The sequence below is a fragment of the Neoarius graeffei genome, chromosome 25 (assembly GCF_027579695.1).
Source record: "Neoarius graeffei isolate fNeoGra1 chromosome 25, fNeoGra1.pri, whole genome shotgun sequence".
Taxonomy (NCBI): domain Eukaryota; kingdom Metazoa; phylum Chordata; class Actinopteri; order Siluriformes; family Ariidae; genus Neoarius; species Neoarius graeffei.
Window position 1 is genome coordinate 55076573 of NC_083593.1, and position 19790 is coordinate 55096362.

The following is a 19790-nucleotide window of genomic DNA, read 5'->3' on the forward strand; positions in this document are numbered from 1 at the left end:
GTGGACAGGATCTCCACCCTTGACTCTTGTATGCTGTATAAATGGGAATAAAAAATATATTTTTGAGAGTTAAAATCGACCGCAAAGTTGGGATTCGAGCTGCGCCGCTGAGCCAGCCAGTCCCGAGTGCGTGACATCACAGCAGGAACCGGTTTTAAGGCCGAGGCCTTTTACAGCTATAGACCAAAGTCGTATAAATAAAGATTTATGGTGAAAGTAAGAAATGCCGTTACCGACTTGCTCAACTAAGACTGATTTGACTTCATTGATTGTGGGTTGACTCTCATTAAAACCGGATGGGTGTTATAACTTATGCAGCGTACATGTACATGCATGCATTTTCACTGATAAAACGTAAAAGGCTCATTAAATAATCAGATGAACTGAGACAATCACATTCTGAAGCAAATTTAAATAATCTCATACCGGTAACTTAAACACACAATACAAGTTACATGTATTGATCTAAATGCAGGTAAACAATGTGTTGTGTTTTGTTGTTTTTATCCAAATGAGAGCCGGAGCCGACCCGTCTGTGTTCTCGCTTCTTGAAGGCTGATTTGTTTTTGAAACAATCTGACTTTCAGTTCTCCGTTCATTCACTTCTTCTACATAAGGGTGAGATGGCAGTGATATCCAGTTTAGAAATCAGATGGCTGCTCCACTCATTCTCCATACCGAGTACTCCGCCATTACTGCTCGGCTCAGGCAATTACTAAAACCTGGGACGGAACGGGACGTCACCGGTTTCAGCAGCGACTGCAGGGAGGTCACTGCCCGAGCGATATGTTCCATCCTGGGTTTTACCAACAACCCTCAGCTCACGCTCCAGGAGGACTGGTGCAACTGAACTCGCTTTAAATAAAATAAAATACTTGTTTTTTCTTTTAATTGTTGGTAATGCAGCCTCTTTCAGTACGGGCTTATAGCCAACGCTCCTCAGCAGATCAGAGGTCTCGTACGAGTCTTCAGTAAAATGTGCAGAGCAGAGGAGAGACCACTTCATAGCCGCCCAATGTGCCCGTGAACTTCTCGCAAAACGCGTCCAAATCTTTGCAGTTTGAACATTCTTGGGCCATGAACGCAACGTAAATCCACCTTCTGTTGTGTTGCTGCACCGGCCAAAAACACATCTGCGTGGTATGGCGATGAATCAGCTCAAAATGGAGGATCAGAGTTGCAGTCAGCTCTGTGTTTTAGTATAGCGGAAATGGCGATGAGACCGATAGCCTTCCTGCTGTGACATTACGGACGTCAAGGTCATTCACTCAGGCCGCTACCGATATAAATCACTTTTATCGTAAAAATGACTATATTAGATTTATTGTTAACGCTTAAAACTATTCCTGTGCCAGAGACTCAGATTGTTGGCGCACCCGCGTCTAAGACGCACTATTTCGAATAATGAACGCATTGTCGAGAGGGGCAGGGGCCAATATGGACGCGAGCATTTTATACCCTATTTAGAACGTTTCGTGGCGTATGACAGACCCTCCAGGATGTTGTGATTTGCAACTTCAACACAAATTCAACCAATCCCAGCGAATTCAGGGCGGTGTTGCAATTATATCCAATCACCGCAACTTTCCCGCAAATTTGACCAGTCGTTGGCATCGTCTTGAGGTGACGTCGACAAACTACCTTCCGCCTCACTTCCAGTGTTGCCAGATTGGGCAGTTTCCCGCCCAGTTGGGCTGTTTCAAGTGCATTTTGGCGGGTTTTGAACATGTTTTGGGCTGGAAAACGTCAGCAGTATCTGGCAACGCTGCTTACTTCCGTGTTTCCGTTCAAGAGAAGCAGCACGTGCGAGTCAGTGTTTATGTAGGCTTAAATTCTGTTACTGAAAGTGTGTTATGTTTACAGTGAAGGACTGTGCGCACTTTATTTTTTTTTTTTACTTAATACAAGAAATTAATGGATGCCAACATTTTTGCCAAAATGGTATTTTATTTTCCATTGTTTAGGCAGCTTCAGCATCATACTGTGAGATTCTGTTCAAATTGTTTTTTTTTCTTCTATGAAGCCTGAGCCATTTATTTTATGAGTTTATAATTATTGTTTAATTTAGTCTTCAGGAGAGACTGCCTGCACACAGTACTAGTATTAAGTGTTTTTTTTTTTTCTTACATGAAAGCTGAGGCATTTATATTATATTTGAAGGTAACTTCATGTTGTGCTGTGAGGTTCTCTGCACTTTAACTTTTGAACCAACAGGTGCATTTGGATAAGTAAAGCCTATTTTTCTGCATTTTTGTAGTCCTGGTAATCTTTTATATTGGTAAAGTTGTTTATAGGACCATTTCTCAGTGTCTGTTTTTTTAATCAATAGTTTTTCAGTAATAACTTAATATTTAACATATCACTCAATTTTAATCACAAAAAGAGAAAATCGCAACAATTTCCCGCAACTTTCACTTCCTCCCGCAATGTAATCGCAACAAAAACCTAAAAAACACCCCAACTTTCATCGCAATTTTTTGGAAACCCCCCGCAACATCAGACATTTTAGCCCGCAAAATCACAAAAAAGGCCTGCGGAATCCTGAGGGGACTGATATTACTTGACTTCATGGTCTCAATATCGAAAATCTTGCACAAATGTGCAACTTCCAACATAATTATCTGGCTATTCAACAGATTTCAGCATCGGATGAATTTGTTTTGACCGCCGCCATATTGAATATACGTCGGACCTGTTTGTATATTTACGCCGCCCCGTTTGTAGTGTCCCAAGCGAGTAAAACCTGATCCAAGTCTTTCGCTAGGTGGCGTCTTACGGTCTATGTATGAATATTCGAAAGAGACAAGAAAACATGGATAAGAAAAATACATCTATTTTGTCATTCTTCGGCAGAAAGAGAGTACATTCACCTGAAAAAACTGATACCCAAGGTAATTAGTCATACTAGATTTACAACAACAACTACTACTGCAACATCAACTACTACAACAGCAACCACTACTACCACTGGTGACGACTACTACTACTATAGACCTACACCTAACTGAAAACAAGTTAATAAAATAAATTATAATCTACAAGGAGGAGATAATATAGATGTGAGATATAGTGGCCTGTGATTGAATTCCAAAATATTGCCACTGATTAAACGATATCTCAATATATTTGGTTGAAGCATTGATTTTTGTCATCTACATTGCTTCATATGGCTTCTAATACCAAAAAAAAAAAAAAAAACAGAATTGAGAAGAAAAAAACAGCCCCTGGGCTGCCCCAGCTGTTCATTGGGCTCGCTTTGCTCACTAGGTTCGCTTCAACTGAAGGGTAATCACTGGGACCCCCATTGTAGAAATGGGCCCCTGTTTTTTCCCCAGGAGGGGCCCTGTGGGCCCCTTGACCTGCAAAACAATCTGAGTCTCTGCTGTGCCATTCTTGAGGTCTCAAGGCGTTTATGAATGAAAGTGAAGCCATGGCTCTGTGTATCTGCTTTAAGGAGCTGTTTGCCTATTTAAGGACTGTGCTGATGCATTTGCATTGCAAAGTATTACGATACACGTTACCGAGCCTTTCTTTTTTTTTTTTTAAAGATTTTTTTTTGGGCTTTTTTCACCTTTATTGTATAGGACAGTGTAGAGACAGGAAATGAGCTGGAGAGAGAGAGACAGGGAGGGATCGGGAAATGACCTCAGGCCGGAATCGAACCCAGGTCCCTGGATTTATGGTATGGCGCCTTATCCACCTGAGCCACGACGCCCCCGTTACCGAGCCTTTCTACCTGTTGTCTTGATTTCCTGTTTCTCGTTCTTGTCCTCACTTAGCCTTCGATGTCCTGTTTGCGCCTCGACTGACCCTTTTGCCTGTTTTCTCGTTTTTGATCTAGCCTGCTGTTTTGGATTGGTTGCCTGTGTATATTTCGTCTCACTTTTTATATATTCTGCACTTTATTAAACTGTATACTTCTGCACATACATCCGCCTCCCTCGCATACGTGACTTGGAGATTATTCCATGCGACTTTGAACCAACTGAGAAGATTTGGAAAGACAGCCGATAAGGACGAGTCTGTCACGCTGGTATTTACGTCATTACCGCCGCACAATTAAAACGTGCCAGATCAGTCGGCTGCTGGGTTTTCAAAATAATAAATACATGCATGTGTTTTTGCGATAAATACATATTATACTGAGCGCATTTCCAACATAATCCTCGCTAAGGTTTCGGACATCGCTACAAAATGGCGTCCCCACTATATAGTGAGTAGGGAGCGATTTCAGACACAGGGAAAACTTCCGGCTCGATTACATCAGTATTCGAAAGAGGGAACGTACATCTTTGACGACGTTGGCAGATGTCGGTCACTTTGATTTCCGCTGTACGTTTTACTTCCGTACTACAATGTCTTGCACAGGTCTTAACGAATCTTGTTTACACCCATTGCTTTGACATATGGACTGATATATTACAGAGCATATTTCAAACACTCATAACTTGCTCTAGCAGTGACAAACTAGCGATCAAACATGCATCCTGATATTTAATAAAATGAGAAATAGAATTTTGTTGATAAAAAAAAAAATTTGCCTTCAGTTCTCCTTTAAATGTTTGTCATTAAAAGTGATTGTCCATGTTTCTGGTCAGTGTTCGAGGAGCCAGAAGACCCCAGCAACCGCTCTTTCTTCTCAGAAATCATCTCTTCCATCTCGGACGTGAAGTTCAGCCACAGCGGCCGCTACATGATGACCCGAGATTATCTGTCCATCAAGATCTGGGACCTGAATATGGAGAACCGGCCAGTGGAGACGTATCAGGTGGGGATACAGGGACCGGGAGGAAGGTGTTTTAGGGGAGACTGGGGTTGTGGTGGGGTGTTTTGGGGATTATTGGGGGGAGAGAAGTGTGAATCCAAACGCGATGTATTAAACACGTTCCCTGAGTTATACGTTCCTGTTTGTTCCTTAATTTGGTCTCTGATAATTCTCACCGCTTGACGCTTAGTTAAGTGCCGTCTGCCCTCTTCCACATACAAGAGCTCACAAACACCCATGAGTGGCTGGTGTCATTATGATTGACAAGGGAGAGTATGCCCCTCCCTCTCAGAGAGCACAGCTAAATTTGCATCCAATAAGTTAAAAAAAAAAAAAAAAATTTTTTGTGTGTGCAACTTATTTATTTATTTTTTTTATTTTTTGACAAGAGCTGCGTTTGCATCCGTGTGCCGTAGAGAGTGTGAGAGAATCTGTATTAGAAAACAAACTCCAAAAATCAAACAGTTCAGACATTAGTTAAATATCTTATTAAACATTATGGATTTCTCTGGCTGGTTCGGTCATGTTTAATAATCTTGTTGGAATTAAGGTCCGGTCCCACTATAGCTATAAATAAATCCGTCCCCTGCAGTTTCTGTGGTCGGTGCTCACACCAGACTGATAATGATCCCTATAGCCCAGGCCTGGGTTTATCCGTATCGCTGAGATTACTTCTGGAGAGGTTTTTCCAGGCCTGGACCTGATCCGATAAAACATCTGACCAATCGGGTCATTATTTCCATGTGACGTTGTCTGAGTGCGTGCTATTTTTCCCCGGGAGTCTTTGTCCATCCTTGTTGCATCATGAAGTCACGGAAAATAAAAAAAAAATGTAACACAAAGCGCGGATCTTTTATTCATGGATGTGTGATATATATTCTGTGAAATAATCAATAGTAAAGATATAAGTGCAGGCAAGATATTTTAATGATGAACTTCAGCAGTCCAGACGTTTGTTTTAGACTAATTAATTTTATCTGTGATGCATCGTCCGTATGAAATCGGTAACCAGTCTGTAAATTATTACCATCCGTGATGCATCCGTATTAAAATCCGTAACCACTCTGTATTTTGTATCCTTTCTTATTATATTTCCGTAATCCGTGATCTATCCGTATTATATCAACCACCGGAGTGTGTGCATGGGTTGTTGGAGTCCAAGCTGTACAGTACGACCCGGAATAATGTGCTACTACTTGGGGGGGGGGGGGACTTCCATGACTATTCCTGAGTTGCATGTGTTTATTTCCCTGAGTGTCAGGACCAAGCGGGATTATAGTCGTGGTGTTTCTGCTCCAGTTATAGGTATAGTTCCCGGTGTTGTGGGACCGGGCCCTTACACTGATGTTAATGATAGTTATCCAGAACTGCCGGAGTCATCCATCAAAGTCTTGCAAATTCTTTTATGGCATGCGTTTGTGAGGTGGAGTGAAATGTTTATTGGGGTAACGTTAATTATTAAACCCGTGATGGAGCTATGAAGTTAGCGTTCTTACAGAAAGGCTTTAATCAGCCATAATGTCAGTGTGAACTTGTAGAGCGTTTCATTAAAAATTAAAGTTGGGAAATTATTCGTATGCATTTTGGAAAACAAACCAAAACCGTGTTCATTTTATTCGTGTTTGAAACGATCTCTCCTGATCATTTTTAGTTGACAAACTTTTCTATATCTAACCACCTTGGAATAAAACTTGAAATCCAAATCGTGTTAAAATTAACACAATTTATCATATTGACGTTATGAAAGGCTTGAATAGGGCTTTAAAGTGCAGGCTTTCGTCTAAACGGGGGAACAGGGGCGCTGCGCCCTCTTACTCTCGGCGTGCGCCCCCTTACCGACTCCGTGAAAACATCCCAGCAACACTATGTGACAATGTGTCTGATCATCAAATACGTTATAATTGCTCCAAAAATATTCCAATCATAGTAGATACACCGCCAGACGGTGCAAAAACAATCCGAATTGGCGTTTTCCAGACTGAGGCGCCATGTTGTTTAGTTGTTTACTTGTCGCGGCTGCTCTCACAAGATTTGACATGGGTTACATACAAGGTCAGCTGACTTGTAGAGCGAGATTTCTCGAGACTGAATGACCCTTCACCCACCGACGCGGGAGCTTTTGACAGAAGTAGTTCGCGAGTTGTTTTTGTTGACACTTGGGCATTTAAAGATGTCATCTCGCGGCACGAAGCGGAAGAAAGCCAAAGACTGTCTGGGGCAGAAGAAGATTAGGCCAAAAAAAAAAAAGTGTTTCCGGTAACCCGACCGATCGAGAATTTCTGCATCGAAATTGCCGACCATAAAGTTTTTATTACAAATTTCCCTCAATATTTTAGTGTAAGCGGCGTTAGTTTATCATAATTTTTTGTTTCAACGCATTCAAGTTGTGAAAGAAACGATAAAAAGTAAAATGTTTCGCCACTTCTATCAGCCCTCCTGCATAAACTGAGCCGAGCCGCCATTTTGAATCCTCATTCAAGGCTGTAATGCAAATTGCTTCCTTTTCAGTATACAAGTGCACTTCCATGGCAGGGAAAAACACTACATTTTGCCGCCTATGTAGTCCCCTATTTATACAAATAGGAGTCATTCAGGATTCAGCCATGTTTTTGCTCGACCCAAGTTCTACAGTAGGCTAGGCGAGGCCGTCTGCTTTTAATGGAAGTAGCCTAGCCTAGGACGTTATTTTCACGTTATTACATGAAAATATCATGAAATATTGCTTCCGTAGATCATAACTCGAACTCTCGCGATATTTTTTTTTTTATTCGTTTAAAGATTTAAAACACTTATTTTATTATGATGTGTGGTATAAAGGATTCTGTGCCAAAATACTATTTTGTAAGATGTTTACTTGTGTTAATTTTTTCGAACAAAATTTTTAAAAAAAGAAAAAAAAAACTTTCCTACCTACCGACCTTATTTTAGTATTTCATGTTACCGGAAACGCACTTTTTTTTTTTTTTTTTTTTTTTGGCCTTACTTCTTTCTTTTTCAATGTTGACAGACAATTTGTTACAATTTCCCTCTCAGATAGCCTCAGAATGTTCCATTGGAGCATTTTTCAAAGGCTTTGCACGGCGGGGGGGGGACAACCGGCACACACACCCCCCCCCGCCGCTTCGCTCCCTCGCCATGGTGAGCGCCCTCATACTAAATTTTTCTAGAAAAAACCCTGAAGTGCATGTCACGGGTAAATTCAGGAGCAAGATCAGTGTAATTCTCCTATTTTATATTAAACTTTGGTCAAATATCTGTCGCATTTTGTGCAATTTTTTTTTTCCTTGTGCAATACCAGAAAAATTCAGTTGAAATCAAGCCATTTGAGGCGAGTTGGTCTTCAACGTTATTGCGTAATTATTAAAATGGTTAACAGATGTATCGTAGGAGGGTGTAGCAACACCAATCATGATGGGATTAGTACTCATCATTTTCCAAAAGACCGGACAACGAGAGAGAAATGGGAGCGCTTGGTCTACACAGGCTGTGCACTGAAACCGTGCAAAGCTCTCGCAGCCTGCTGGTGCTTCCGCAGGTGACATCACAAATCTGGCTCCAGACTCCCTTGGGATTTTTCCAGACGGGGTTTTTTTTTTTTCTGCTGTAGACAGATGGCCTTGTGCAAAATTACCCTTCTGGATGAGTGTGTAAAGGGACATTCTTTCATATATTAAAAAAAAAAAAAACGAATTTGGTTCAGGATATGCACTTTAATGCTGTGACATAAAGCATACGAACCGCTAGAGGGCGACATTTGGATGTGCTGGACACTGCACAGGATCATGGCACAGAGATATTAATAATGAAAATGTGTGTAAAGTCATAGTTCGAACTGAAGACACTTTGACGCGTCTCTTGATGGAATTTCTGGAATATCATGGAACTTTTAAAAAGTGAGAAAAAACTAATCCAGGCATGGAAAGTCAGCGGATTCTATTTCATTTCTTAAACACTTGAAGTCTTTGTACTGAAAACGTCTGAATTAGTGAAAAAGTCTTGCAGATTGATGGGTTTAAAAACACTGTGGCTCAGCACAAAGGTGACTGGTTTTTCCATTCAGGGAAATTTAGCTTTTTAGTCAGGGAAATGTCGGAAGGTTTGACTTGGAGCATGGATTAAAGTTTTCGTCAACTGAACTCTCCCAAGGCCAAATGTGAGGTCGGTGCTGATCCGAGGAGAATTAAAATGACGGGTGGTTGGGTAGAGATTGGGTCTGATGTGTTGCAACACCATCGACTATCAGCAGGGTTTATTTAACTTTTTTGTTTTTGAGCCATGCTTTGTGTCGTTCATTTCCTATGTTTGATCATGTTTAAACGTTCGCTGTCTACGGTGCGGCATTTAAAAAACATGCGCTGTCAAAATTGGCAAAGTACATTCCCATGTGCTTGGTGTGCTTGTGTCTGACCAATTCTGCTTTGTATTAAATTAAATCTTGCCAAAATGACTTAGTTCAAACCTGGACATATAGAAATAGAGCATGTTAAAAAAAAAAAAACGAAAAAATAAACCCCGGAAAGCCCGCTCCTCTGCTTCAGCCAGACTTGAAGACCCGACGGTGCAATGCTTGCAGACTGTCAGAAGTAATTAGACCTAAATTTATAGCTAACAAATCAGCAGACGCCCCAACAATTATTATTTTCGTTAGGCCAATGTGTAAGGTATGTTAGAACCGTGCCTTATAGCCTACGTTATATCACAATTTAAAGGACGTTTGAGGAGTTGGAGGCTGCGAGCGCAATGATGTTCCGACATGCGCTAAACTTTATTCCCTGAAAATCATACACCAGCGTTCAATGCCCCAAACAGCCAAAATGTCTAGAAGACTACGGTTAAATAATAATCATAGCCTACTAAGTTAAATTACGTCAGAACATCTGTTTCTGGCCTATGAAATGATGGAGGAAAATGAGAACGAACGCAAAGTAGAGAGCAGCCAACTTCACGCGATCTTTTAGGGAACTTAACACTCGTGTTGGCCACAATATTTCTCTTGAAGGTCCCATGGCATGGTGGTTTGTTGATGCTTTAAACGGGCTTGTGGAGGTTTCCGGATGTTATATCCGCAGCCTTTCTCGAAATGAACCCTCGGTATGTAGATATAGCCTCCTGGGGGAAAGCCCCATTTCAGCGCTTTTCCCAGTGCGTCGTTTTGCTAATGAGAAGCAGGAGGCGGGGAAGGGTAGAGGGTGGGGGCGTGCCATGGGGGGGAGGGGCTGCCGTCTGCCTCCCAAGCCGGCCGAGAGCACTCCTCGTCGGGCACAGCCAGGTGGGCGAATGCTCTGGTCCGTCCGCCCTGTCTAAAAAAAAAAAAAAAAAATGGTACAACTCGAGCCCATGTACCTGGCTAACTGCAGGAAGCGGTTAGCTGCACAGCTAATGTAGCCATTGCTAGGCTAACGCACCGATTTTAAAACACGGCAAAACGACTTAACAGTTATACACTTACTTGTTCGGTGTTTGTGGCTGATGCGGCAGGGATGCTTGGTACGGACCCAGGCTTCAGTGACAGTTGATGTGCAAAACCTGCCCTGTACTGTCCCAAGTTGTGGAAACATTCATCAGGAAAATGCTTCCGACAAACATACACCGTCTTAGGTAGACTCGACGGCGTATTATTGGAGTAAATAAAATTTAAGTCACTGCGTCTTCAGGGGCTCTCCCGTCGGCAGTAAAAACAGACTCTTTTCTGTGTTGTCACATCCATGTACAGCGCAATTCTCCTCACTACAAAATGTAGTCATGTGTTCTGCGCATGCGCAGTAGGCTTGGTAGGACAAACAGCAACTTTTGAGCTGGGCGGGGCAATCCATACAGTGGGTGGGAATCCAGAGGGGGGACGTGGGGATCATCTCCCTTGCTGACGTCGGCAAGGGAAGAGTTTATCAACGCGCCGTTTTGACGCGCCATTCTCAAATGTTGGGCATAGTTTGGTTTACACATTATGAAATTTCTAGCCACTGGGGTGACTTAAGAAGGTCAGAGGAACTCATTTTAACGTTAAAAAACCTCAAAGTGAAAATTTCATGCCATGGGACCTTTTAATAAAATCTTGAATTGTTTTTGAAGTTGTATTCAACACAAAGTAAGGTCAAATTTATAATTTTAATTTAAGCGAAGATCCAAACTTTTTCCTATATTGACGTCGAGCACAGAGGAGCATGTCATTCTGCTTTCGGTTTCGGCAGCATGGATGCGCTTGACATGAAAGAAGGCACCGATGTGTCTGCCATCAATAAAGGTGTAAAAAACAAGTGGAGGTGGGCTCGGCTGTACGAAATGGGTGAAAACGGAAAGCCGTTTAGTTCATGGTGCAAAAAACTAAACATTCCAGGCGCTTGCATTTGTGTGGTTTGCCACAAAAAAATAATATACGGAAGCAATGGAAAGAAAGTGAATATATTAATCCATTAATTAATTGATGATAAAGTTATCAGTTCTATGTTAATCATTCTCAGAATTTCATCGAAATCCACCCATAAACCCCTCCCCCGTAAATTTTCAGTCACTTTTTTTTTTTTTTTTGCTTTAATCCATGTTGGAGTATGTGGCCTTGTGTACGAAGGACTCCTTAAAGGTCGCGCAAAGCCGCCGATTCTGATCTCGTGACCCTTCTCTGTGCAGGTTCACGAATACCTCAGGAGTAAGCTGTGCTCGCTCTATGAAAACGACTGCATCTTCGACAAGTTTGAGTGCTGCTGGAGCGGGAACGACAGGTGAGGAGATGATGGGGACGGGTCTGCGAGTTTTATTAATGGTTCGGAGTTAAATCAGGGTTGTGGGAGGAGTCTCCAGGGACAGCGCTGAATGTTAGGATTACAAAAATACTTCACGCTGCTCTGTCACTGATTGTGTGATCGTTCCGGATCAGCATAGCATGCAGTGTTGTGTATTCGTTTATATCAAGCGCACACGTCTTTGCCTTGGAGCTCCAGTGCTGTTTTTTTTTTTTTTTTTTGGGTCAGGCGCTGCTGATGACAGCCTGAGGGCGGGGTCCTGTCTTATCAACACAAGCCTCTCTTATCACTAGCTGCAGGTTTACAGTCAATGGATGAGTGGGTTAGAATGTCACGGAGGAGTTCAACTACAACCTACAACAGTGTGTGTGCTGTTATTCAAACAGTTCACTCTTTGTTGGAACGCTAATTTTTTTTCTTCCTCACACACAGCTGGTGCTCAATAAATACATAGACACAGCTGGGAATGTTTATACACAACACACACAGCTGGCAGCATGTACACACTTTCTGAAACGCGCATCGCACAGCTGGCGGAATTCGTGCACTCTCACTCACAGCTGGCAAAGTTTACACACAACTAGTGATTAAAGAAACACACAGCTGGTCATGTTACATACACGAATAGTTATCTAGTAATGAGAATAGAGCTTGGGATCTGAAACACCTGTGCGCGCACGTGTTTTGTAGGCAGCATTAAATCTCACTGCTTTTGTACACCATGTGACAAGCGAGCACCATTTTTATATCTAATAAAGAATTTAAATTAATCCTTGGCTCTCTCCACTCAGCGTGGTGATGACTGGATCGTACAACAACTTCTTCCGCATGCTGGAGCGCACGCAGCGGCGAGACGTCACCCTGGAGGCGTGTCGCGAGAGCTGCAAGCCCCGGCAGGTGCTGAAGCCGCGGCGCGTGTGCGCCGGCGGGAAGAGGAAGAAGGACGAGATCAGCGTGGACAGCCTGGACTTCAACAAGAAGATCCTGCACACGGCCTGGCACCCGCACTCCAACATCATCGCCGTGGCAACCACCAACAACCTCTACATCTTCCAGGAGAAGGGCAACTAGGAGCGACCAACCTCACACACCTGTGAGAAAAAGTGAAAGAGGAACTAGAGAAAATAGGTTTTTTTTTTTTGTGACAAGCATCACCACTACTGTCATTTTTATCATCAGGACGGGGCGGGGCAAACTGGCGCCATCACGCTGTACCGAGTCAGCCGTGACGCACGCCGTCCACTCTGCACCCACAATCCTCTCCTCTTCTCCGTCAGGCCTGGCGACGTAGCCGCGTTGGCCACAGATTCTGAAATTAGCCTTTTTTTTTTTTTTTTTTGCTGTTTTTTGTTTTTTGTACTTCTCCTTCGAACTAGGAATGTGCTGATCGGTTTCGCAATACAGCGCAATATTTGCTTATTATTATCGTTTACTTTGCAAACGCACATAAGGGAGAAATTCCATCATTCTGTGCACCGGATGAGGATGAGTTCCAGCCGCCTCTGCAATACGATACTGTATTGTAATATTTAATATCGGCGCATTCCTAATTTGAACGAACGAGTCCCTGTATTGTTTCCACCTCAGCTCTTTTTGTGCCATTCAAAGTTTTTAAATCTTCTCAGTGAAATTGCCAAGTTGTTTTTAGGTTGTTTTAAATTCTGTTTTAAAGAATTTTCTTTCTGCTCAATAAATTCTCCTCGATACTGTACTGAAACCACATGGTTCCATCCAGCCATTCATTCCCCAAAATACACACGATTCTTTTAACATGCATTCATACATAGTCTCACACACACACAGAACAAAGAAGGCCAGTCTTGGTGCAGATGAGCCCGTGGCAGTATTGTAGTCGTGTGATTTTTGTTTGCCACCGTCTGTCCTTGATCTGCTCCAACAGACTGAACTTTTGTTGTATTTTTCTGTTCCCACCTCTCTGTCTGTCTCTCGTTACAAGCTGAGAAAGATTATAGAGATTATGACGATGGAAAAAATGGTATTTATAAACTGAACAAACATTATATTGAGTCGTGTCTTTTTTTTTTTTCTCTTCCCTTTCCCTGAGACTGAACTGAATTCTGGAGTTACTGACTTAACCATATTTGTTTCATAATCTACAGTGTGGGTGTTCCATTTACAATTTTCAACCCATTGCTGAAGTGATATATGGTACCTGAAAATGACACTATTCTGCTTTTTCAGACGAAGTATACCAAACATGAATGAACTTTGCCTGTCGTGGTGGAATTAACTGAAGGGGAAAGGACAGGGGCTGTAAAAGAAGCTCTTGCTTTATTTAATTAACATTAATTCTGTGAACTGAGTGTCCGGCTCAATCAAGTGTGCACAAAATACATATTACCTCAAATCTACAAAGTAAATCCCGTAAGGTGAAATATAAACATGATATTCCACAGTTGCACAAAGATATGCAGTTTATCTTTGAGTGATGAATGTATATACAGTACATCCTGAGTGGTTTTTTTTTTTTTCCCCCCAAACATGAGAAGATAAACTTCATATCTTTGCACCACCATGTATTCTTTATATTGTATGGATACAATCATAAAAAAAAAATCAATGCGCAAGGTAATGAAAAGAATTTTAGTTTCGAACTGGTTCGCCATTTTGACAATGCGCGTCTAGTCAGCGGGAAAACACTGTGAGTGACGTCATCAGAGTGAAATATCGGGAATTATTATACATACAGGACCCTTTTCCATGGAATAAAAGCATGTGTTCTATTCCCTTCTAGCGGATTTCATTCATTTGGTTTGATAGCATGCAATATTGTTAGCATATCGCTTATCCTGCGTGTATTACGTCACTCTACCCAATGGAGAATGAGCGTTGAATATGGTTGTAAAGACAACATGGCATCACAAATCAGAGATATAAAATTTCCACACCAGTGAGCGACTGGGACCATTTGCAAATGAACAAACATGGCTGCCAGGTTTGCTTCATTAAATATGGAAGATTTTGAAAGAGAAAGACGTGTTGAACACCTGAAAGGAATGTGTATGTATAATAATATTGGCTGTTTTTTTTTCATGGTCTATCAGATATATTCCATTCATCGACTCGTTCAGTATCATGCTCGCTGAACAGAATATATCTGATAGACCTGGAAAAAAGCCACCAATATTATTTAAATATGTCCCTCAGATCCGTGATGTATTTCGTATGAAAAATGAGTTTTTCAACACGAGAAGATAAACTTCATATCTTCAAGCCAACGCGCGATTTTCTTTTTATTATATCGACACACAAACAAAAAGTCCCTAAATTTATCAAAACAATTCATCGATTTCTTCATGAGTGACGGATAGAGCTTTGTCACGATTTTGGTTCTCCATGTTCTGGATGGAGCTCAGATGAAAAATACCAGTGGTGTATTTTCCCAGTAAAACACTTGTCCGTGTGTGTGTGTGTATATGTATGTATGTGTGTATATATATATATATATATATATATATATATATATATATATATATATATATAGTGTGTGCACAAGATAATTTGCTATAAATTTGTGCATGTCTCTGAGAATGGTGCTATGTGTCAAACATGCTTGATAGCTTCAGAAAGTTTGTTGATTTATCAGTACAACTTGCCCCTGCTGTCTTCAGATCATATTCCTATCTTACAGGGGTGGGTTTCCCAAAAGCCTCTTAACGCTAAGAGCATCTTAACTAGGAGAGTGAGTGTTCATTGTGCTGCTCACGCTACCATTTAACGATTATCTTTTGCTTTTATCGATGCTTTTGGGAAATTCAGGCCAGACCTGTTCTCACGAGATAATTAACTCTGAGGCGTCACACTTTGGCGCTCTGTACATATCCCTCTGCTTCTGACAAACTTCTTTTCATTTCTTGATGCTCCTTGTGAATGTACCCCGAGGTGTTCTTTAAGGGCCTCGTCTGCGAAGAAACCTCCAGTGAAAAAGTGTCGTGTGTATTTCCACCCACCTGTGTGCTAATGATGTGGTGGAGCACTGGGCCAATATTATCTTATTCAAACCTTTGTATTCCAGTCTCCAGGCCTCATATTTCTGTCCTCTGAACCCACAGTTAGGTGCTCTCATGTTTACTAAGCTCTATTTAGCAACAACTTAGATGGAATTACAGGTGTTAGAAGCAGTCAGTGTCTCATTCGTTCTTTTGCAGTTTCTGCAGCAAGCAAAACTATGGAAGAAAAAAAATTAAATCATGTAGTACGGTATGTCATGAGAATGCATCTATGTAACTGTGTAATATAATTGTCATGTCATAATAATTACTACATCATTACAATGAGAACATTTTCTCAAAGTTATTACATTCCATTATGAGATGACAAGTCAGTTATGACATATTTAGTCATGAAATGGGTTTTCATTGTGATTTAGTATCTCAATTATGGTTTACTATGTCATGAGAGAATTTCATTATGAGACAGGAAGTCAGAATTGAGATACTAAGTCTTTATTTGAGAACTTAAGTCAATTATGAGATATGAAGTCATGAGAGGATTTCACTGATATAGCAAGTCATAATCATGAGTTACTAAGTCATGAGATAGGATTTCATAATTATGAGATACGAAGTCATTACTGTGAGGTAGGCTCTCATTATTAAGAAATAGAAAGTCTGATTTATCATATAATTATGAGATAGCAAGTCATGAGTTAGGATTTCATTATGAGATACGACGTCATGACAACTGAAGTCTTAATTATGAGATACTAAATCATGAGATATGATTTCATAATTATGAGATACGAAGTCATTACTATGAGGTAGAATCTCATTATTAAGAAATGGAAAATCCGATTTATCAGATCTCATAATTATGAGATACAAAGTCATGAGATAGGATTTCATTATGAGATAGCAAGTCATAATTATGAGATATGATGTCATGACAATTTAAGTCTTAATTATGAGATACTAAATCATGAGATAGGATTTCATTATTATGAGATAGTAAGTCATTATGAGATAGGATTTCGTAATTATATCAAGTCATTACTATGAGGTCGGATCTCATTATAAAGAAATAGAAAGTCCGATTTATCAGATCTCATAATTATGAGATACAAAGTCATGAGATAGGATTTCATTATGAGATAGCAAGTCATAATTATGAGATATGATGTCATGACAATTTAAGTCTTAATTATGAGATACTAAATCATGAGATAGGATTTCATTATTATGAGATAGTAAGTCATTATGAGATAGGATTTCGTAATTATAAGATATCAAGTCATTACTATGAGGTCGGATCTCATTATAAAGAAATAGAAAGTCCGATTTATCAGATCTCATAATTCTGAGATACAAAGTCATGAAATAGGATTTTGTAATTATGAGATACTAAATCGGGTGGCACGGTGGTGTAGTGGTTAGCACTGTTGCCTCACAGCAAGAAGGTTCTGGGTTCGAGCCCTGTGGCCGGCGAGGGCCTTTCTGTGCGGAGTTTGCATGTTCTCCCCGTGTCCGCGTGGGTTTCCTCCGGGTGCTCCGGTTTCCCCCACAGTCCAAAGACATGCAGGTTAGGTTAACTGGTGACTCTAAATTGACCGTAGGTGTGAATGTGAGTGTGAATGGTTGTCTGTGTCTATGTGTCAGCCCTGTGATGACCTGGCGACTTGTCCAGGGTGTACCCCGCCTTTCGCCCGTAGTCAGCTGGGATAGGCTTCAGCTTGCCTGCGACCCTGTAGAACAGGATAAGCAGCTACAGATAATGGATGGATGTCCCAGTCCTAAATGTCCACCACTTCCAAAGGCCATATTTTCCAATCGCTCCAAATCTAATAGTGCTGCCATTTTGTGGCGATGAATGAATATAGGAGTTGGGGTTTGTGGTTGATGCTAAGCATAATTGTCGTCATACAAATCTTTTTTTTTTTTAGTTATTCACTGAGGTATCTGAGGTAAACTTTGACATTACCAACAGCTGAGTTCTGTCATGAGGTCATCCTTGCTTGAGGTCTCAGTTGGTTTCCACATATAAATGTTGAACACAACAGAATATATTGATTGATAGACATATTGATTTATGTTTTTCATTGATTAATTTGTATAAAAGGTCATGAAAGGTAAAGTTCTGTTTCGAGGTAAAGGTAAGTGTTGTCCTTTATTTTCTTCATGACTTAATTCACACCATACATGGAATCAAATCACAATTTTATTCATAATTAGTCTTTTTCTTTAGCAGTTTGCCAAGGTATATGAGGTAAAACTTGATATTTTTGACCAATTTCTACCATTCTTCAGTCTTTACAGTGTTTTTTTTTTCACTTTTACAAACACTTTAACTGCTACATGCTACCTCAGATGCTAGTTTATGCTCGACGTCCATGTTTTTTTTTACGTTGCCTAACAACAGTGATCACGTCCCCAGTTGAAATGTTATTGGATTGTTGATACACTTCTTCTTTTGGCTGCTCCCGATTAGGGGTCACCACAGCGGATCTTTCGTCTCCATTGCTCCCTGTCTTCAGCATTCTTCTCTACCACTTTCATATCCTCTCTCACCACATCCATGTATCTCCTCTTTGGCCTTCCTCGTTTTCGTTTGCCTGGCAGCTCCATCCTCAACATTCTCCTTCCCACATGCTCTGCATCTCTTCTCAGGATGTGCCCAAACCATCTCAGTCTCATCTCTCTTAGCTTCATTCCCAAGCTCTCCACATGTGCTGTCCCTCTGATGTGCTCGTTCCTTATCCTGTCCAACCTCCCATCGCAAACCTTAACATCCTCAACTCCGCCACCTCCAACTTTGCCTCCTGTCTCCAATCCATACATCACAGCTGGTCTCACTACTGTCTTATACAGCTTACCTTTCACTTTTGCTGGGACTTTCCGATCACAAATGACTCCCAAAATCCTTCTCCAACTGTGCACTCTCCTTCTCACCTCACTATCACAGCTCCCATTTTCCTGCACAGTTGACCCCAGGTACTTGAATTCACCAAGTTTCTTTATGTCTACTCCTTGCACCTTCACTACACTCTCATCCCCATTCTCACTGATGCACATGTATTCTGTTTTGCTCCTGCTCACCTGCATTCCTCTTCGTTCCAATGCATACCTCCATCTCTCCAAACCCAACTCAACCTCCTTTCACCACATATCACAAGATCATCCGCAAACATCATGTTCCATGGTGCCTCACTTCGTCTGTCAAGCTATCAAACAAGAAAGGACTCAAAACAGATCCTTGACGGAGTCCCACCTTCACCTTGAACCATTCAGTCGTTCCAATTGCACATCTCACTGCTGTTTCACTGTTCTCATACATGTCTTGTACCACTCTGATATACTTCTCGTTCACTCCACTCTCATACAACCCCGATTCCAAAAAAGTTGGGACAAAGTACAAATTGTAAATAAAAACGGAATGCAACAATTTACAAATCTCAAAAACTGATATTGTATTCACAATAGAACATAGACAACATATAACATGTCGAAAGTGAGACATTTTGAAATTTCATGACAGCAACACATCTCAAAAAAGTTGGGACAGGGGCAATAAGAGGCTGGAAAAGTTAAAGGTACAAAAAAGGAACAGCTGGAGGACCAAATTGCAACTCATTAGGTCAGTGGTTCCCAAACTTTTTGGCTGGGGACCCCCTTTTGGACTTCAGAATATTTTTGGGACCCCCTGACATCGAACCCCCCACCCCCACCCCACCACCACCACCACCCATTATGCAGTGTGTAGTGTAGTAATAATAACAATAATAATAATTTATAATAAAATAATAATTAATTAATTAATTAATTAATTAATTAATAATAATAATTAAACTTTCTGTCGCCAGCACCTTCAGACAGAGAACACACTGTGGTCGTTCCTCACCACCCACCAATGTGCTCGTAAAGCCCATTTCGATGTATGCATCATCATACCGCCTTATCTTTTTCGCTGCCGAAGTGCATGGGAACTTGTCCTGTGCAGCAGCCTTGCGTTTTGTAGGAAGCACGTGTAGAAACTTGTCCATGTTGTCATAAAGTCGCCGTCTGATGTTTTGTTCTGAATCTCAAAATAGGGACCTGTTTTATACAGTTTGTATTCACAGGAGGAGGGTTTGCTAATAACAACAACAATATCGGAGCAATCCAACAGATTGGAGGGCGGGGAGCGATTATGGAGTGAAAGGGGGTGATTGGATTCTATAGACTGATTTAATGACTCTCTGCCGGCTGACGCATTACCAACATTCCGACGCCATTCAAAACATTCCAATGCCCGTTTTTTTTTTTCTGTGTTATGCAAACAGTCCCGTCTCTCCG

General features: G+C 41.1%; 1 protein-coding gene across 1 annotated transcript in view; it reads left to right on the plus strand.

The window, feature by feature from the left end:
- Positions 1–13523, plus strand: part of ppp2r2ab (protein phosphatase 2, regulatory subunit B, alpha b) — a 30016-nt gene extending 16493 nt beyond the window's left edge. The window contains exons 8-10 of the mRNA XM_060908707.1: positions 4599–4768; positions 11390–11481; positions 12294–13523. Of these exons, the coding sequence (XP_060764690.1) occupies positions 4599–4768; positions 11390–11481; positions 12294–12573 (542 nt within the window). The 3' untranslated portion in view covers positions 12574–13523. The remainder of the gene's footprint in view (positions 1–4598; positions 4769–11389; positions 11482–12293) is intronic.
- The last annotated feature ends 6267 nt before the right edge of the window (positions 13524–19790 follow it).